Consider the following 20,690-nt stretch of genomic DNA (forward strand, 5'->3'; position numbering starts at 1 on the left):
TTCAATCCTCAGTGTGCGGCCGACGATCGCATGAACAGGACCTCCACGTCGGATCAATGGACCTCCGCCTCCGCACATTGACTGCTCCGCCTCAACAGCGATGAAGAAGATGCCTGTCCCGCGATGGATGAAGATGGAGCCGCCGGGATGAAGATCCTTCAAGCGGGACTATAGCAACTGTGAGTACCTAAAGAGGGGTTAGTGTTAGGTTTTTTTAAGGTTTTTTTGAGTGGGTGTTTTTTTTAGATTAGGGGTTGGACATTTCTTAAGATCTAAATGCCCTTTTATGGACAGGAAAAAGAGCTAACTGCCCTGTTAAGGGCAATGCCCATACAAATGCCCTTTTCAGGGCAATGGGTAGAATAGTTTTTTTTAAGATAGTTTTTTTATTTTGTGGGTTGGGGGGGGTGGAGGTTTGTAATGTTAGTGGGTCTTTGTATTTTTGTTTAGAAAAAGAGCTGATTTATTTAGGGCAATGCCCTACAAAAGGCACTTTTAAGAGCTATTGGTAGATTATTATGGATTAGGTTTCTGTTATTTTGGGGTGTTTTTTTTTTTAAATGGGTATTAGAATACCAATAATTGTTTTAGATATTTTTTATTTTTAATGGGCAGCAAAAGAGCTGAATGCCGTTTAAAGGGTAATGCCCATACAAATGCCCTTTTTAGGGCAATGGGTAGATTAGGTTTTACTTTATTTTGTGGGTTTGTATACTGTTAGGGGGTCTTTGGTTTTCTTTTTTTAGCAAAGGAGCTGTTAACTTTAGGGCAAGGCCCTACAAAAGGCCCTTTTCTCCAACATAGGTGTGTCCGGTCCACGGCGTCATCCTTACTTGTGGGATATTCTCTTCCCCAACAGGAAATGGCAAAGAGCCCAGCAAAGCTGGTCACATGATCCCTCCTAGGCTCCGCCTACCCCAGTCATTCTCTTTGCCGTTGTACAGGCAACATCTCCACGGAGATGGCTTAGAGTTTTTTAGTGTTTAACTGTAGTTTTTATTATTCAATCAAGAGTTTGTTATTTTAAAATAGTGCTGGTATGTACTATTTACTCTGAAACAGAAAAGAGATGAAGATTTCTGTTTGTAAGAGGAAAATGATTTTAGCAACCGTTACTAAAATCCATGGCTGTTCCACACAGGACTGTTGAGAGGAATTAACTTCAGTTGGGGGAACAGTGAGCAGTCTTTTGCTGCTTGAGGTATGACACATTCTAACAAGACGATGTAATGCTGGAAGCTGTCATTTTCCCTATGGGATCCGGTAAGCCATTTTTATTCAGACAGTAAATAAGGGCTTCACAAGGGCTTATTAAGACTGTAGACATTTTCTGGGCTAAATCGATTCATATATTACACATATTTAGCCTTGAGGAATCATTTAATCTGGGTATTTTGGTAAAATAATATCGGCAGGCACTGTTTTAGACACCTTATTCTTTAGGGGCTTTCCCTAATCATAGGCAGAGCCTCATTTTCGCGCCGGTATTGCGCACTTGTTTTTGAGAGGCATGACATGCAGTCGCATGTGTGAGGAGCTCTGATACATAGAAAAGACTTTCTGAAGGCGTCATTTGGTATCGTATTCCCCTTTGGGCTTGGTTGGGTCTCAGCAAAGCAGATACCAGGGACTGTAAAGGGGTTAAAGTTAAAAAATTTGGTGTGCAATACTTTTAAGGCTTTAAGACACTGTGGTGAAATTTTGGTGAATTTTGAACAATTCCTTCATACTTTTTCGCAATTGCAGTAATAAAGTGTGTTCAGTTTAAAATTTAAAGTGACAGTAACGGTTTTATTTTAAAACGTTTTTTGTACTTTGTTATCAAGTTTATGCCTGTTTAACATGTCTGAACTACCAGATAGACTGTGTTCTGAATGTGGGGAAGCCAGGGTTCCTTCTCATTTAAATAAATGTGATTTATGTGACACTGAAAATGATGCCCAAGATGATTCCTCAAGTGAGGGGAGTAAGCATGGTACTGCATCATTCCCTCCTTCGTCTACACGAGTCTTGCCCACTCAGGAGGCCCCTAGTACATCTAGCGCGTCAATACTCCTTACTATGCAACAATTAACGGCTGTAATGGATAATTCTATCAAAAACATTTTAGCCAAAATGCCCACTTATCAGCGTAAGCGCGACTGCTCTGTTTTAGATACTGAAGAGCATGAGGACGCTGATGATAATGGTTCTGAAATGCCCCTACACCAGTCTGAGGGGGCCAGGGAGGTTTTGTCTGAGGGAGAAATTTCAGATTCAGGGAAAATTTCTCAACAAGCTGAACCCGATGTGATTACATTTAAATTTAAGTTGGAACATCTCCGCGCTCTGCTTAAGGAGGTATTATCCACTCTGGATGATTGTGAGAATTTGATCATCCCAGAGAAACTATGTAAAATGGACAAGTTCCTAGAGGTCCCGGGGCTCCCAGAAGCTTTTCCTATACCCAAGCGGGTGGCGGACATTGTAAATAAAGAATGGGAAAGGCCCGGTATACCTTTCGTCCCTCCCCCCATATTTAAAAAATTGTTTCCTATGGTCGACCCCAGAAAGGACTTATGGCAGACAGTCCCCAAGGTCGAGGGAGCGGTTTCTACTTTAAACAAACGCACCACTATACCCATAGAAGATAGTTGTGCTTTCAAAGATCCTATGGATAAAAAGTTAGAAGGTTTGCTTAAAAAGATGTTTGTTCAGCAGGGTTACCTTCTACAACCAATTTCATGCATTGTCCCTGTCACTACAGCCGCGTGTTTCTGGTTCGATGAGCTAGTAAAGGCGATCGATAGTGATTCTCCTCCTTATGAGGAGATTATGGACAGAATCCGTGCTCTCAAATTGGCTAATTCTTTCACCCTAGACGCCACTTTGCAATTGGCTAGGTTAGCGGCAAAGAATTCTGGGTTTGCTATTGTGGCGCGCAGAGCGCTTTGGTTGAAATCTTGGTCAGCTGATGCGTCTTCCAAGAACAAACTCCTTAACATTCCTTTCAAGGGGAAAACGCTGTTTGGCCCTGACTTGAAAGAGATTATCTCTGATATCACTGGGGGTAAGGGCCACGCCCTTCCTCAGGATAGGTCTTTCAAGGCCAAAAATAAACCTAATTTTCGTCCCTTTCGTAGAAACGGACCAGCCCCAAGTGCTACGTCCTCTAAGCAAGAGGGTAATACTTCTCAAGCCAAGCCAGCCTGGAGACCAATGCAAGGCTGGAACAAGGGAAAGCAGGCCAAGAAACCTGCCACTGCTACCAAGACAGCATGAAATGTTGGCCCCCGATCCGGGACCGGATCTGGTGGGGGGCAGACTCTCTCTCTTCGCTCAGGCTTGGGCAAGAGATGTTCTGGATCCTTGGGCACTAGAAATAGTCTCCCAAGGTTATCTTCTGGAATTCAAGGGGCTTCCCCCAAGGGGGAGGTTCCACAGGTCTCAATTGTCTTCAGACCACATAAAAAGACAGGCATTCTTACATTGTGTAGAAGACCTGTTAAAAATGGGAGTGATTCATCCTGTTCCATTAGGAGAACAAGGGATGGGGTTCTACTCCAATCTGTTCATAGTTCCCAAAAAAGAGGGAACGTTCAGACCAATCTTAGATCTCAAGATCTTAAACAAGTTTCTCAAGGTTCCATCGTTCAAAATGGAAACCATTCGAACAATTCTTCCTTCCATCCAGGAAGGTCAATTCATGACCACGGTGGATTTAAAGGATGCGTATCTACATATTCCTATCCACAAGGAACATCATCGGTTCCTAAGGTTCGCATTCCTGGACAAGCATTACCAGTTCGTGGCGCTTCCTTTCGGATTAGCCACTGCTCCAAGGATTTTCACAAAGGTACTAGGGTCCCTTCTAGCGGTGCTAAGACCAAGGGGCATTGCAGTAGTACCTTACTTGGACGACATTCTGATTCAAGCGTCGTCCCTTCCTCAAGCAAAGGCTCACACGGACATAGTCCTGGCCTTTCTCAGATCTCACGGATGGAAAGTGAACGTGGAAAAGAGTTCTCTATCTCCGTCGACAAGGGTTCCCTTCTTGGGAACAATAATAGACTCCTTAGAAATGAGGATTTTTCTGACAGAGGCCAGAAAAACAAAACTTCTAAACTCTTGTCGGACACTTCATTCCGTTCCTCTTCCTTCCATAGCGCAGTGCATGGAAGTAATAGGTTTGATGGTAGCGGCAATGGACATAGTTCCTTTTGCGCGCATTCATCTAAGACCATTACAACTGTGCATGCTCAGTCAGTGGAATGGGGACTATACAGACTTGTCTCCGAAGATACAAGTAAATCAGAGGACCAGAGACTCACTCCGTTGGTGGCTGTCCCTGGACAACCTGTCACAAGGGATGACCTTCCGCAGACCAGAGTGGGTCATTGTCACGACCGACGCCAGTCTGATGGGCTGGGGCGCGGTCTGGGGATCCCTGAAAGCTCAGGGTCTTTGGTCTCGGGAAGAATCTCTTCTACCGATAAATATTCTGGAACTGAGAGCGATATTCAATGCTCTCAAGGCTTGGCCTCAGCTAGCAAAGGCCAAGTTCATACGGTTTCAATCAGACAACATGACGACTGTTGCGTACATCAACCATCAGGGGGGAACAAGGAGTTCCCTGGCGATGGAAGAAGTGACCAAAATCATTCAATGGGCGGAGACTCACTCCTGCCACCTGTCTGCAATCCACATCCCAGGAGTGGAAAATTGGGAAGCGGATTTTCTGAGTCGTCAGACATTACATCCGGGGGAGTGGGAACTCCATCCGGAAATCTTTGCCCAAATTACTCAACTGTGGGGCATTCCAGACATGGATCTGATGGCCTCTCGTCAGAACTTCAAGGTTCCTTGCTACGGGTCCAGATCCAGGGATCCCAAGGCGACTCTAGTAGATGCACTAGTAGCACCTTGGACCTTCAAACTAGCTTATGTATTCCCGCCGTTTCCTCTCATCCCCAGGCTGGTAGCCAGGATCCATCAGGAGAGGGCGTCGGTGATCTTGATAGCTCCTGCGTGGCCACGCAGGACTTGGTATGCAGATCTGGTGAATATGTCATCGGCTCCACCATGGAAGCTACCTTTGAGACGAGACCTTCTTGTTCAAGGTCCGTTCGAACATCCGAATCTGGTCTCACTCCAGCTGACTGCTTGGAGATTGAACGCTTGATCTTATCAAAACGAGGGTTCTCAGATTCTGTTATTGATACTCTTGTTCAGGCCAGAAAGCCTGTAACTAGAAAAATTTACCACAAAATATGGAAAAAATATATCTGTTGGTGTGAATCTAAAGGATTCCCTTGGGACAAGGTAAAGATTCCTAAGATTCTATCCTTTCTTCAAGAAGGATTGGAGAAAGGATTATCTGCAAGTTCCTTGAAGGGACAGATTTCTGCCTTGTCTGTGTTACTCCACAAAAAGCTGGCAGCTGTGCCAGATGTTCAAGCCTTTGTTCAGGCTCTGGTTAGAATTAAGCCTGTTTACAAACCTTTGACTCCCCCTTGGAGTCTCAACTTAGTTCTTTCAGTTCTTCAGGGGGTTCCGTTTGAACCCTTACATTCCGTTGATATTAAGTTATTATCTTGGAAAGTTTTGTTTTTGGTTGCAATTTCTTCTGCCAGAAGAGTTTCAGAATTATCTGCTCTGCAGTGTTCTCCTCCTTATCTGGTGTTCCATGCAGATAAGGTGGTTTTACGTACTAAACCTGGTTTTCTTCCAAAGGTTGTTTCTAACAAAAACATTAACCAGGAGATAGTCGTGCCTTCTTTGTGTCCGAAACCAGTTTCGAAGAAGGAACGTTTGTTGCACAATTTGGATGTTGTTCGCGCTCTAAAATTCTATTTAGATGCTACAAGGGATTTTAGACAAACATCTTCCTTGTTTGTTGTTTATTCTGGTAAAAGGAGAGGTCAAAAAGCAACTTCTACCTCTCTCTCTTTTTGGATTAAAAGCATCATCAGATTGGCTTACGAGACTGCCGGACGGCAGCCTCCTGAAAGAATCACAGCTCATTCCACTAGGGCTGTGGCTTCCACATGGGCCTTCAAGAACGAGGCTTCTGTTGATCAGATATGTAGGGCAGCGACTTGGTCTTCACTGCACACTTTTACCAAATTTTACAAGTTTGATACTTTTGCTTCTTCTGAGGCTGTTTTTGGGAGAAAGGTTTTGCAAGCCGTGGTGCCTTCCATTTAGGTGACCTGATTTGCTCCCTCCCTTCATCCGTGTCCTAAAGCTTTGGTATTGGTTCCCACAAGTAAGGATGACGCCGTGGACCGGACACACCTATGTTGGAGAAAACAGAATTTATGTTTACCTGATAAATTACTTTCTCCAACGGTGTGTCCGGTCCACGGCCCGCCCTGGTTTTTTAATCAGGTCTGATAATTTATTTTCTTTAACTACAGTCACCACGGTATCATATGGTTTCTCCTATGCAAATATTCCTCCTTAACGTCGGTCGAATGACTGGGGTAGGCGGAGCCTAGGAGGGATCATGTGACCAGCTTTGCTGGGCTCTTTGCCATTTCCTGTTGGGGAAGAGAATATCCCACAAGTAAGGATGACGCCGTGGACCGGACACACCGTTGGAGAAAGTAATTTATCAGGTAAACATAAATTCTGTTTTTTTTTAAGGGTATTAGAATAGGAATAATTTTTATTGTTTTGGATAATTTCGTTTGTTATTTTTGTAATGTTAGGTTTTAGTGTAAGGCAGATTAGGTTTTATTTCACAGGTAAATTCGTATTTATTTTAACTAGGTAGTTAGTAAATAGTTAATAACTATTTACTAATGAGTCTACCTAGTTAAAATAAATATAAATTTACCTGTGAAATAAAAATAAAACCTAAGATATCTACAATATAACTAATAGTTGTACTGTAGCTAGCTTAGGTTTTATTTCACTGGTAAGTATGTATTTAGTTTTAAATAGGTATTATTTAGTTAATAATTGTAACTTTAATTTAGCTCTATTTTAATTATGTTAAAGTTAGGGTGTGTTAGATTTAGGGTTACGGTTAGGTTTAGGGGTTAATAGTTTAATTTAGGTTGTTGCGATGTGGGAGGCAGTCGGTTTAGGGGTTAATAGGTTTATTTAGTGGTAGTGATGTGGGAGGCCAGAGGTTTAGGGGTTAATAACTTTATTTAGTGGCGGCGATGTTGGGGAGTGGAGGAATAGGGGTTAATAGATTTATTATAGTGTGGGTGATGTTGGAGTGCAGGGGAATAGGGGTTAATAACTTTAGTATAGTGGCAGCAGCTTAGGGGTTAATTACATTATGTAGGTGTCGGCGGCATCAGATTAGGGGTGTTTAGACGTGAGGTTTATGTTAGTATGTTAGGTTTAACCCTTTAGTGACAGGGTTAAAGTGCCTACATCGGAACACCTGTTCCGATGTAGACAAATTGAAACTACGCGATCGTGCATACGATCGCGAGATTTCAATTATTGGATCGCATCTGGGGGGCGTCCCTACAACCCTAGGAACGCCCTCCAGACCGCGATCAAGTCCTTGAAGCACAGAAGGCTTCAGGACAGCCGTTTGTTATGACGTTCTATTCCGTCATAACGGCTTTAAAGCCCAGTGTAATTATGACGGAATAGAACGGCATAACGGCGTTAAAAGGTTAAACAAAACTTTTTTCCCCCATAGACACCAATGGGGCTGCGTTACAGAGCTTTTCATACCGCGATCGCAGGTGTTAGGTTTTTTTCTAACACTCTCTGCCCATTGATGTCTAAGGGGAAAGAGTGCACGAGTACGTCAAAACAGCGCTTGTATTTTGTGCGGTATGGAGCTCAACACAACCATATCGCACGCACAAGCTGGCTGTTTGAAAACCTGTAATGGCAGCGCAAGGGTGAAATAACGCACGTTTCGCACCACTTTGCGCCCATAACTTGTAATCTACCTGATAGTGTTTTCTTCATATGCTAAATAAACTATCTAAAGGTATTAATATATTTTTGAATGAAGAGGGTTGAGTTTAATAGGTCCTGCTGACCATTACTTATGTACCTGAATCTTTGACGGCATCAAGTGTTTTCATTCTGTATAAATAATTGCAAGAACCTATGATACAAAAAACAAGAGCTTTACATTAAACAGATAAAAATGAGAATATTGATTATGTTAATATGAATTTAGCATTTACCGTCCTGTTCTGGTTTCTCCAGCTCAAGCATCCGGGCATCTTCCTCTGCCAGAAGCCGTGGTTCAAACTTTATACCTTGCACTTTCGACAGCCTTATATCTATTTCTTCTTTTAGTTCCTAAGGAGGCAAAAAAAATATGAACTAATCATCACAAAAAGATGAATGCTCACCCTCCCCATGAGTGAACAGGCACATACCTTTGGTGCATTGTGTCCCACTGGCACATGGGGTCCCCTGCGAGATTTCATAGCAAAACGCATAATCTGTCTCTTGACAAAGATGAAGAGTAGCACAAACACCTATAGAGTTAGGCGAGGACACAGTTAAACTATAGTCTCTTGATATACCCCCCTTCAACATTAATAGCAACTTTTAACAACTGAAATAGTGAGGAGTTAAAAGGGACAGTCTAGTCAAAATGTAACTGTCATAATTCAGATAGGGCACGCAACTTTAAACAACTTTACAATTTACATGTATCATCAAATTTGCTTTGTTTTCTTGCATTCTTCGTTGAAAACTAAACCTAGTTAGGCTCATACAGTAATTTCTATGCCCTTGAAGGCCGCCTCTCAGTGCATTTTGACACTTTTTCACAGCTAGACAGCTCTAGTTCGTGTGTGTCATATAGATAACATTGTACTATTTATGAGTCAGCACTGATTGGCTAAAATGCAAGTCTGACAAAAGAACTGAGATAAGGGGACAGTCTGCAGAGGCTTAGAAACAAGGTAGTCACAGAGGTAAAAAGTACATTAACCCTTTTATGACCGGGTTATAAAGTCTACATCGGAACAACGTTCCGATGTAGACAAACTGATCGTGCAAACGATCGCGAGATTTCAATTATGGGATCGGGTCTGGGGGTGTCCCTATGATGCTAGGAACGCCCTCCAGACCGTGATCAAATCCTGCAAGCACAGTAGGCTTCAGGACAGCCGTTGGCTATGACGTTGTATTCCGTCATAACGGCTTTAAAGCCCAGCGCCGTTGTGACGGAATACAACGGCAAGAAAAGGTTAATATAATCGTGTTGGTTATACAAAACTGGGGAATGCGTAATAGAGGGATTATCTATCTTTTTAACCAATAACAATTCTAGAGTAGACTGTCCCTTTAAGTTGCACATTCTACTCATTTATTTTTCAAGGTTTATGTTCCACATTGCGGTCTGCTCAAGTTGTTAAGCCCAAATACTTCCCACAAAAGTAGATTCCTACATGACAGTTCCATTTTAGAAAGGCTCCTTTTCTTCTTTTGGGGTCAGTTTCTTTCTAACTCACCAGATACCACCCATTCCATGTACACACCATTTAATGATTACGCCAACCAATTCATCAGACTGAAATACATGACTGATTTCCTAGCAAAAGATTAAAGGGGTGTGTTACCCATATGCTAAATCAATTAAAAGAGATGTAGCATATCTGTAAAAAGTTGACTAGAAAATATTACATCTCTTTGTAAAAAGGGGAGATATTTTACCTCAAAATTTCCTAAGTAGCCACATCCCATTGTACAGGCTCTGTAAACATTCAGTCCAGATGTGTGTCCCAGAATTACAAAGGAGTGTGCATCTGACATGTCTTGGCACAGGCACTTGATTTTTCTCCTCAATTTAAAGAAGTTTTATATGAAATCTCATGAAATTGTGGTGAAATCCCAAAAGAAAGCAAAGTGTACGTTCCATACTTATTATGCCAACTGCCTGTTTGTTTTGCTTTCAGCAAGATGACAGTAGCTGAATAGTAATTGCTCATATATTTACTCTGGTGAGCTGATCTTAGTTTTAATAAAGAAAAAACATACATACATTATAAAACGTTTTATTTCTCACAATTACATCATAATAAATTAGATGCTATGTTGTGTATCGTCCCTTTGGAGTTAAGTAGATGAAAACATGTAAAATCATATTTATGCAATATTATTTTTTTTTTATTTTTTTTATTTTTTTTTTTTTAAAGGATTTTTATTAATATAAAGAAAAAAAAAATATTACATTCATTTGACAACACATAGATATGGGTAATTTCTGTACCATATCTAAACAACAACCAAAATATTACAAAGGATACATAGATCATGTATAGGTCGAATATATCTTAAAATTAATACAATAAGATAATAATTCAAAAGGACTCCATATTTAACTATGGTATCATTGAATAACATCCTCTACCTCTGAGTTTACCATTAAGGGAAGGAGGAATGAAGCAGAAAAAAAAAAGAAAGAAAAAAAAACAGTCTGAAATGCTCTTTCCTTCCCAAGAGAGAAGCTCAAGTACATTCCTGCTTATCTACGTTTGAATGGTTCCATAAATTAAATTATTCTCCTTTAACTCTTCTAAGACTCCTTAGTCACTATTTGCAATCAAAAGCGGGTCAGCTTTAACTAAAAAATAACTTCTTCTGGCTTCAATATGGTCATTGAGTCTTATTTCTGTTACTAAACTGGATACTCCAAATTAGGCTGCTCAATGGCCACTTATTGACTGACCCTAATGCCTTTAAAGACTGGACTCCCTGAAATATCTACATCTAAGATCAGCATATTTACTTCTTTATATATACCTAGTTTTCAAGACCACTATTGATTCGTATTAGAGGGTACTTTTCTATTCATAAGCTCTATATAGTGCTCCTTAGAGAAACTTGATCCTAATACGCTAATTGGCACAACACTCTCTGAATCAAGCCTAGGGGAGAACAACGGGGGGGAGAAGAGAGAAAAAAAAAAAAAAAAAAAAAAAAAAAAAAATTAACACTTTAAAGACCTCCTTGGACTTCACTTCTCAAGTCTATTCCTCTGAAAACCAGAGCCTCGGAAGATTCCCCCTTTCAATTTGTTGTTGTATCCAGGTGGACCTTTTCCAATAAGATACCGCCTGTCTCTGTGTTTCCAATGGGAGGGAGCAAATATATTTCTTCCACTTATTAACAAACCGGGGCAGCTGTTTGGAATTAATATCTCTTATATTATATTGTTCGAACACCATCTGATGGTGTACTTCTTTTAAGAAATCTTTAAATCTAGGGGTTTTTTTGCCTCTCCAATTTTTAAGAATTAGATTCCGCCCTATCAGTATGAGTAGATTAATAAATCTATTATTAGGCATAGCGAGAGTATATTTGCATAGAAAGAAGATCTGAGATAAACTGAGTTTAAATCTTATCCCTGTTATTTTAATGCCCCAGAAGATTATTTTCTGCCAAAATTGATATATTTTTGGACATGTCCAAAAACAATGTGTCAGATCTGCATTCTCAGAATAGCATTTGGGACAATTTTTCCTTTCCTGATCCCATTTGGCTAGTCTAGCCGGTGTAAGGTACACTCTGTATATCATTTTCAGGTGTGATTCTTTCCAGCTATGCATAATCGTAGTGCCTGAGACCAGTGCTATGCTCTGCAAAATTGTCGTGGTGTCTAAGGTAATTTTATCTTTGGACCACTTATTCGTTATCTCCACAATATTATGCTTCCCCCCGATTTTCAGAATGATGTCATAAATACGAGAAATAGTGCTCACCCCCTCATGGTATTCTCTAATGATTGTTTTTAGTTCTTTACTGTCAATTTCCAGCCCTGTATCCTGTCTCAATTTCTCAATCCAATGTCTAACCTGTAAGTAGGCAAAAAAACTAGTCCTAGGGAGATTAAATTGATGAGATAGTTTCTCAAACGATTGCAACCTCAAGTTATTACCTTCACATATTTGCACTACATAGTTCACTCCCCGCTCCGACCATATCTGGAATATTGAGGGGTCTAATCCCGGCGAAAAGCCTGGGTTACCCCGTAAGGGTAAAAACTCTGATTTCCGAAAATCGATTCTTAATTCACTACATATTTTTTGCCAAGCCTGTATTATGAATTTAAATGTAGTCAATTGGTATATTGTTCCAGGAAGACTATTTGCAGGATGGTGCAAAATTGCCTTTAAGTTAAAAGGCTTGATTACTGAAGTTTCAATCTCAAAAAAGGAAACTAACTCTTTTTCAGAAATCCAGTCTAACGCGAATTTGGCTAAAGCTGCATAATTATAAAATTTAACATTTGGACATGCCATCCCTCCATAGACTTTTGGTAATGTTAATTTGAATATGGAAATACGTGGTTTCTTTCCTTGCCAGATAAATCGGTTAAAGCTCCTATAAAGAAAGGTCAAGTCTTTTTTATATAGTAGCAAAGGGAGGTTCTGCAGAAAATATAGGAGCTTTGGGAACAGGACCACCTTGATCAGCATAATTCGGGCTGTAATTGAAAGCGGTAAATTGCCCCAATTCTGAAGCTTCCTATCCAGTTCTCTAATACATGGCTTAAAATTAAGATCATACCATAGGTTAGGATCTTTGCTCAATGTGATGCCTAAATATGTGATCTGTGTTGTTTCCATAAAAGGATAGTTTCTCTGCTCACAGGGTTTATGTATCCACAAAATCTCTGACTTCTCATAGTTAATTTTATAGCCTGAAAACGAGCTAAATATGTTGAATATCGTAATAAGCCGAGGGATAGAAACAGCTGTATTACTAAGGAAAAGTAACAGATCATCTGCAAATAATGAAAGAACCACTCTAACTCCTCCAATCTGAATGCCCTGCATTGCCTTCCGTAGATAGATTGCCAATGGTTCAATAGATAAATTAAAAAGGAATGGTGATAATGGGCAGCCTTGACGCGTGCCACGCCTAAGAACTATCTTATTAGTAGGGTGCCCATTCACTATTATTGAAGAGGTTGGTTCTAGGTAAAGCTGTCTAATGAATTGTTGGAAAGTCCCCGTTATACCAAAGTTCTCCAATGAAGTAAACAGATGATCCCATATAATGGAATCAAACGCTTTTTCGGCGTCAATTGTGAGGATAGCCTGATCGGGTTTAGCGTAATGTCTTTTCTTCTCCAGTTTATTCCAATAATGGTCCAATACTAATTGGACTTTCCGTAAGTTCTTAACTGGATTTCTACCCATCATAAAACCTGTCTGATCAGGATGTATCATAGATCCTAAAGGAGATTTTAGTCTGTTAGCTAAAATGTACGTGAGGATTTTGTAATCTTGGTTAAGGAGTGAAATTGGCCTGTAAGAGGATGGAAGTTCTGGGTCCTTACCTTTCTTAAGTATCAACACTATGTTAGATGCCGCAAATAATAAAGATTGTGGTTTATTACCTACAAAATATTCATTAAATAATTTACCTAAGACTGGAGATATTTGTTCCAGAAGTATTTTATAGAATTCAGCCGGCAAATCATCTGGTCCGGGAGCTTTTCCAGATTTTAACTTTTTAATAGCACTTACTATTTCTTCCCTAGATATAGGTTCATTGAGTCTCTGGAGATCTTCTGTTCCTATTTGGGGTAAACTTACCTGTTGCCAAAACTGCTCCTTGTTTACCATACTGACCTGCTTGGTAGCATAGAGGTGTTAAAAGGTTTGAAAGAAAGCTTCCCTTATCTCTACAGGGTCGGTCACTCTATTGTTCCCAATTTTCAATGCTGCAATATAGTTTTTTTGTTGTCTAATCTTAATGATTCCCGCAATATATTTAGCCGAAACACCCTGTACCCCTGAATAGAAAGCTTTAAGTTTTTGTTCCTCTGAAATTGACTGTTGTTTTAAGAAAAGATCATATACTGATTTACTGTTTTTATATTTATTCCATAGATCAATAGAAGGATTGCTAAGATATTTGCGGTAGCTATTTCTCAGTGTATTAGAGAGTTGCTCCTCTCTCTTGCCCCGGATCGCCTTAACTCTTGCTAAATACGCCTTGATCTCCCCTCTAAAGACAGCCTTCGCTGTCTCCCAGAATATTTCTGGTTTATCTAAATAGCTTGCGTTATCAACCTGGAATTGGTACCATCTATTCTGCATCCATTTTCTAAAATGGACGTTGTTAATCAAATATCGCGGAAAGAATAATCTATTGTTTCCTATTGAGGGTTTATCAGTCAGACCAATCTCTAAAGAGATGATAGCGTGGTCTGAAATCACAATATCCTGAATCGCAGTCCCGATTTTCATTTTTAACATGTGTTTCGCGATTAAAAAATAATCAATTCGAGAAAAGGAGGAATGTACGCTTGACGCACATGTATATTCCCGCTGATCCGGGTTTTGTAACCGCCATATATCTTGCAAAGCCAATTTCTGGCAAAATTTTTGTAAAATAATTGCTTCCCTCGCTTTTCTTGGAGCAAATCTAGACTTTGATCTGTCCAAGATATGTGAGAAAGCCATATTAAAATCACCAGCTACCACAATATTTTTCCCGATATGTAGGAACAACTTTAGACTAATATCTTCCCAGAAATCTTTATCTATCGCATTCGGTCCATATACATTACATATAACAAAATTGCAATTGTTGATTTCTATCTCAAGAACTTGAAATCTCCCATTGATATCATTAAGAACTGAGATAATATTATAGTTCAGTTGCTTATTTATTAAGATAGCCAAACCTCTGTTGGTCTTATCATAGGGGGTGAACACTACCTCCCCCACCCATTTACTTTTAAGTTTTATGGCCTCCTTGGGCCGGAGGTGGGTCTCCTGTAGAAACTCTAAATCAGGTTTCTGTTTCCCTAGGTGTCTAATCAGTAGTTTCCTTTTGATCGGGGATGAAATCCCTCCAATGTTCCAAGAGAGGAAATTTAGTTTAACCATTTAAGGTATTACGGAGGGATAGGAGAACGGCAAAAAAAAAAAAAAAAAAAAAAAAAAAAAAGGAACACCCCTTCTTCTCTCCCCCTCCCCACAAACCCATGTTGCTTTTCCTACCATTATCTGTTCTTCTCTTGTGCCAAAGAAAGTAAATAACAGGGAAAAGGAGAAAGAGCAAAAAAAAATCCATCTTGTTAGCCTTATATTCGTTTAAGCTATGCATTTCCTTATCCAGTCGATGTTATATTATCCCTAGACTCTGACAGTATGCTTTAATTTGTTCAATTTTCGTAAAGATGTGTGTTTCTCCATCCTTATCCACTACAATCTTTGCTGGATATACAAGTCTTGCTCTTAGGTTGGCTCTGATTAACTGCGAACAAAATGGGGCCATTTCCCTACGTTTATTTTGAGTCTCATATGAAAAATCCTGGAATATTAATAGTTTATTGGACCCCAGCATAATATTATTATTTTTACGGTACAATCTAAGTATGTGGAATTTATCCTGAAAATTTAAGAATTTAATGATTACTACCCTAGGTTTAATTGGGCCATCTAGATTTCTTCTGGGCGCTCCTATTCTGTGGGCTCTCTCTATAGGTATCCTTACATTGTCGATAGTACTCCCTACCAGCTTGGGAAGCTGGATAGATGCAAAATTTATCAAGTCCTGGTATTCTGCTGTTTCTGGTAGGCCAACAACCCTAAGATTGTTGCGCCTAGACCTATCTTCAAGTTCCTCCATTTTAGATTGTAAAAAATTAAGTTTGCTATCATGTGAATTGATCATCTGATCTTGTACACCTGATCTATCTTCCATATCTGAAACTCTGGTTTCTAACTCATTCATCCGTGATGTAAATTGTTTAATTTCATTTGTAGCCGCGGCCATCTCTTGTCTTAAGGACTCAAATTGTGGCATAATTAGCTCAGAGATTTGCTGTAATAGGGGAGAATTATCTGTACAGTTTAAGCTTGTTTCCGTTTGTAAATGTATTTCTGGACTACTTCCATTGGGCTTGGTTTTTTTATCCTTTGATTTAGGCGGCATATTGGGTGATAGTGATTTGGAGTGTGAAATATATCTTTCCATATAGAAAAGTATATCTAGCCAGTAGGGGGACAAGTTCCCAAATTTTATGATTATGTCTTGCTTTGTGTCCTCTCTACCTTGCAAGTGTCTATTATGGTGATAGTAACAAGTGCTTTCCAGCCGTGTTCAAGAAACCAAACAAAACGAAAAAAAGAAGAAGGAGAGAAAAAAAAACAGCAAAGAACACTTAAGTAGTTCCCCTTTCCACGCTGGTCAAAGGCAAAACCAGCCACACAACAATAGTGAAATAATGTGTAAAACTTTTTCTACATACAATCCAATCTCCTAATTGTAATAGTAATCAGCAGTGAATTATCATTGTGAACATTCCAGTAACAATAGTGCTTTTGTGTAAAGATTATAATATAAAAAGAACTGTATACAAAGGAAAACCTTGCACACAAAAACAAAAACAATAATAATAAAAAAAAAAAAAAAAAAAAAAAAAAAAGTGTATCTACCGCTTAAATCACCTAATACAGTTTCCTATTGCTAACTTTTGCAATTCGCCACAGTATTTGAACCGCTATCTACTGTATAATTATAGAGGGGAAAAGGAACAATCTGCAAAAAAAAAAAGATATTTTTTCCTTCCTTTTATACCTTCTTTTCTCTTCCCTTCCCTTTCTTCCCTTCCCTTCCTTCCTCTCCCCCTTTTTTTTTTTTTAAACCTCTAAACCAGGTCCTTACTGTGTATAAAACTTAACCAGTTGGATATATCCTATCTATAGAAACAGGTAATCTAAGGGGAGCATTGTATATCCACAGCAACACTACACCAGACCTATTATGCAAAGTACTAAACAGCAAAGTATGGTCACTTTTTACAATTATGATTAGAAGATAGGGCCCCAAATAGGTTCTATCAAAATATTACTCTATTGCACTAAACAGATCACATTCAGCATATACAGTTCAAGCACTAGAGTCCATGTTTATACATTGCAGTCTTTGCTCAGAAATTTAGCATGGATGAGAGATTGTATTTAATTCGAGCCCAGTTCACATAACATATCTTTCCTGCAGCCAAGAAAAGAGAAAAAAAAACCTTATTTCCAGGGGAGCATTGCCTGCTGGGGGTAACACTTTTCTTCCCCCTCACTTCTCCTAGTATCCTAGGATAATAGTACTTGTGTTCTTACTTGGGAGATCCTGTACGATACTGGTTAATTTTTAAAATTTGTGCCAGTGATATAATTATAGGTTGGGCCACTAGCTCATTCGTTGTATAAATTATCAGTTTTTAAACCCTCTATTGGATTGGGACCCTCCACCTTTCCCTGCTAAGATCCACTTAGCCACATATCCTGTAAAACACACTTGGACAGTCTATAGTAAAGTTTTTTAGGCTGTAGTTTCCAGAAAAAATGGTGGAAGTCAGTCTTCCCCTTTACCCCAGACCACTTTGACTTTTGTCCCCAATTCAATGTCCAGGTCTAATTTTCCAGGGAGTCCCAGATCATTTGCAGTTAAGGGCTTAGAAAACTTAGGGTAATGCAGGGAGAAGGGACAAAAGAAAACGAGCCTTGCCCGTGGTACCTGCTTCTTCTGGAAGAGTTCAATGCCACATCACTTGGAGCCGGTCCCCATCGGCAAGTTCCTGTATCCTGGAGCCGGGATTTTTAACGTTGCCGCTTGGTAGGGGGGGAATCGTCCAGGAGCGCTGTCTAGAAGGGCCGCCGATCTCAGACACCTCTGCGACTACGACCTTAGCCTCAGCCTGCTCCTTCAGTTCCGCTCCCCTATCAATGCCAAAGCAAGGCACCACCAGACCAGGTACAATCCTGGGAGTTTCAGTCGGCGAGAGAGTCGTCGGTCTTAGGCACGTCCAGACTCGCAGCGCAAGTCTGTTCAGACGGATCTGTCAGCTCCTCTCCGCCTCCAAACACCATTCATCCAGGTACAGCCAATCAGGGACCCAGAAGGTTGATATGTTTCCTTGTGGTTCGGGTATGTGGGTGTGTGGTGTTAGAACGCCCTTTGGCGTCGTGACTCTGCAGCTGAGTCTATCTGCCTCCAGGCAGCCGGCCTCTGCTATATTGTATCCAGGCCAGTGCGTGTCTTTACCGGCCAAGGAATAGCGCAGATGGGGTAAATCGATAGAGCCCAAATCCCCTGAGCTCGGTGCTAGCGTCCCACGTTGCTGCTAGCTCCTCCCCTTCCGGCCGCCGTCCGATAAGTCTGATTCTGTTGTCACTTTCTCTTCATGCAATATTATTTTTTAATAAAAAGTGTTATACTGTCTATTTACTGAAAATACTTCCCATTCCAAAGTTCTGCACATAGCAGAATATGTTCTAAGTATTTATAAATAGCTATTCATATATATATATATATATATATATATATATATATATATATATATATATATATATACATATACATACATACATACACACACACATTTTCCTGTCGGGTTAGCGCACTTAGGAATATGAGATTGTGTTTGCGCTCAAGTAGGGCGATAGGTTTTTTCACCACTTTTTTGCTCTGTTGACTTCTATGGGGGAATAAGTTCGGCTTTTTACGCACGTCGGGCTAGCACACAAACAACTTGTAATACGAGCCCAACCCGTTGCGCACAAACTCTTACTTGTAGAGGAAATAACACCCAAGCGGGAGCATTAAATAGCTTTCCACTTGTAATCTGGCCCTAAGAAGGGAAAACAAATTTAGTACAACTCACATGATTAAACAAATAGTTTAAGTAAACATTGGAAATTGATAGCTTAAAATGACATGCTACTTAAAGAGACATGAAGCCAAACCGTTTTCTTTCATGATTCAGGTAGATCATACATAGTCATCAAATCCTACATTTCCAATGTATTTCTAGGATCAAATTTGCTTCATAATATCAGTATCGTTTGTTGAATAAGGAACAATGCACTACTTGGAGCAAGCTGAACACATCTGGTAAGCCAATGACACAAGGCATACATGTGCAGCCACCAATCAGCAGCTAGTTCCCAGTAATGCATTGCAGCGCCAGAGGCTTACCAACAAAAGGATACAAAGAAAACTAAGCAAATTAGATAATAGAGAATACAACATTAAACAACTTTCCAATTTACTGCTATCTGAATCATGAAAAAAAAATGTTTTGGATTTCGTGTCCCTTTATTCTCTGCTCTAACAGAGAATGTTTCAAAACCTAGAACAGTTCTTTAGATTTTTGAAACTGGGTTCTACTGTACTGCTTAATATTTCCTGTGGGAGTTGCCCCTATCAGCCAGTGAGTGGTAGAGTCCTAGGATTTAGTTGTACTTCCTGATAGTTGTTTTCGTTTTTTTAGTTTAAAAGGATGGAAACGTCAAAATTAAACTTGTATGATACAGACAGATAATGCAATTTTAAGAAACTTTTAACTTCACTTCTTTTTTCAAATTGACTTTGTTCTCTTGGTATCCTTTGATGAAACCGACTATGTACCTATCCTACAATACTGTGTGCTAGCTGGAGAATGGTGGCTACACACATTTGGCTCTTGTTATTGGCTAACCAGTTGTGTTCAGCTAGCAACCAGTACTGCATTGCTGCTCTGGAGCTAATTTTAAAGGGACGGTCTTTTATTGTTTCAAAATCTAGTTAATTTATTTATTACCCATTCCCCAGTTTTGCATTACCAACACTGTTATATTAATACACTTTTTACCTCTGTGATAACCTTGTATTTAAGCCTAATCAGACTGCCCCCTTATCTAATTTCTTTTGACAGACTTGCATTTTAGCAAATCAGTACTGCCTCATAGATAACTCCACGGGAGTGAGCACAATGTTATCTATATGACGCATATGAACTAGCACTGTCTAACTGTGTATAACTGTCATAAAAAAAATCATTTTGACTTGACTGTTTCTTTAACTATGTGTTTAATCCTTTTGCAGGGAGCTCAGCTCACAGTAACAATCAAGCAATAGTGCAATAATAAAGTGGTCTGTTATTTTATTTATTTCACTTTTATATCCCTTTAAAATAGTTTTCACAATGTCCTTTTTCAGACAAAAAATATTATAAATATATGTGTGTGTGTGTGTGTATGTGTTTAACTCCTTCCGGCCGTTAGGAAGTTCCATGCTGTCCTAACTGCGATGGGCTTTAGCGCTGTTAGGATGGCATGGAATGTCCTAGCCGTTTGGCTGTCCTGAAGCAATAGCAGCTTGGTAAATGGTATCACACACTAGAGGACGTGCCTAGCGTCATAGGCACCACCAAAACCCGATCGCATTATTTAAATTTTTACTTATTTGTTTACATTGGAACTTTGTTCCGATGTAGACTAATAAGTCCGGTCAGGAAGGGGTTAAGAGCTGCTCTCTTGTATACAACTGAAATAATATTTCAGTAATATGTCTCTTTAAATTATCAATGCAGTGTATGATGTACACTACTTGCATACCCTGTAATCACTTCTATTGTTACCAGAATAAAATGTTTCACTCCTTTAGCAATTAGTGCTGCCAACTGTGCCCTATGAAAATACTGGACAACCTATATATAAATGGGAACAGGTGGTGGGTGGGGGTCACACAATGTCCCCCTAAAAGCTCAAACTTAGGCCTCAACCTTGATCCCACTATATTTGTTTACAACTGAGCAGTCATTTTATCCCCTTGGTTGCCAGTAACACATGGACCACATACACAGCCACGATTTGACAGCCCCATGGCTGCCTAAAGCTCATAATAGAAAATGCACAGTGTTACTTATTTTTTGGGCACATTTGTAATTTATGGAGGTACAGTATAGGAATCCCTTTACATTTAGT

At 39.8% G+C, this 20,690-nt stretch overlaps 1 protein-coding gene across 2 annotated transcripts in view; it reads right to left on the bottom strand.

The window, feature by feature from the left end:
* C1H1orf43 (chromosome 1 C1orf43 homolog) overlaps nt 1–20,690 on the bottom strand; it is an 86,094-nt gene that overhangs the window by 64,973 nt on the left and 431 nt on the right. For both annotated transcript variants that reach the window (XR_008401034.1, XM_053704445.1), the window contains exons 2-4: nt 8,349–8,450; nt 8,151–8,268; nt 8,015–8,068 (exon numbers count right to left, since the gene is read on the bottom strand). Coding sequence is in view for 1 of the 2 variants with exons in the window: in XM_053704445.1 (XP_053560420.1) it covers nt 8,015–8,068; nt 8,151–8,268; nt 8,349–8,450 (274 nt within the window). In the remaining variant the exon portion in view is untranslated. The remainder of the gene's footprint in view (nt 1–8,014; nt 8,069–8,150; nt 8,269–8,348; nt 8,451–20,690) is intronic.

Source organism: Bombina bombina, chromosome 1 (assembly GCF_027579735.1).
Source record: "Bombina bombina isolate aBomBom1 chromosome 1, aBomBom1.pri, whole genome shotgun sequence".
Taxonomy (NCBI): domain Eukaryota; kingdom Metazoa; phylum Chordata; class Amphibia; order Anura; family Bombinatoridae; genus Bombina; species Bombina bombina.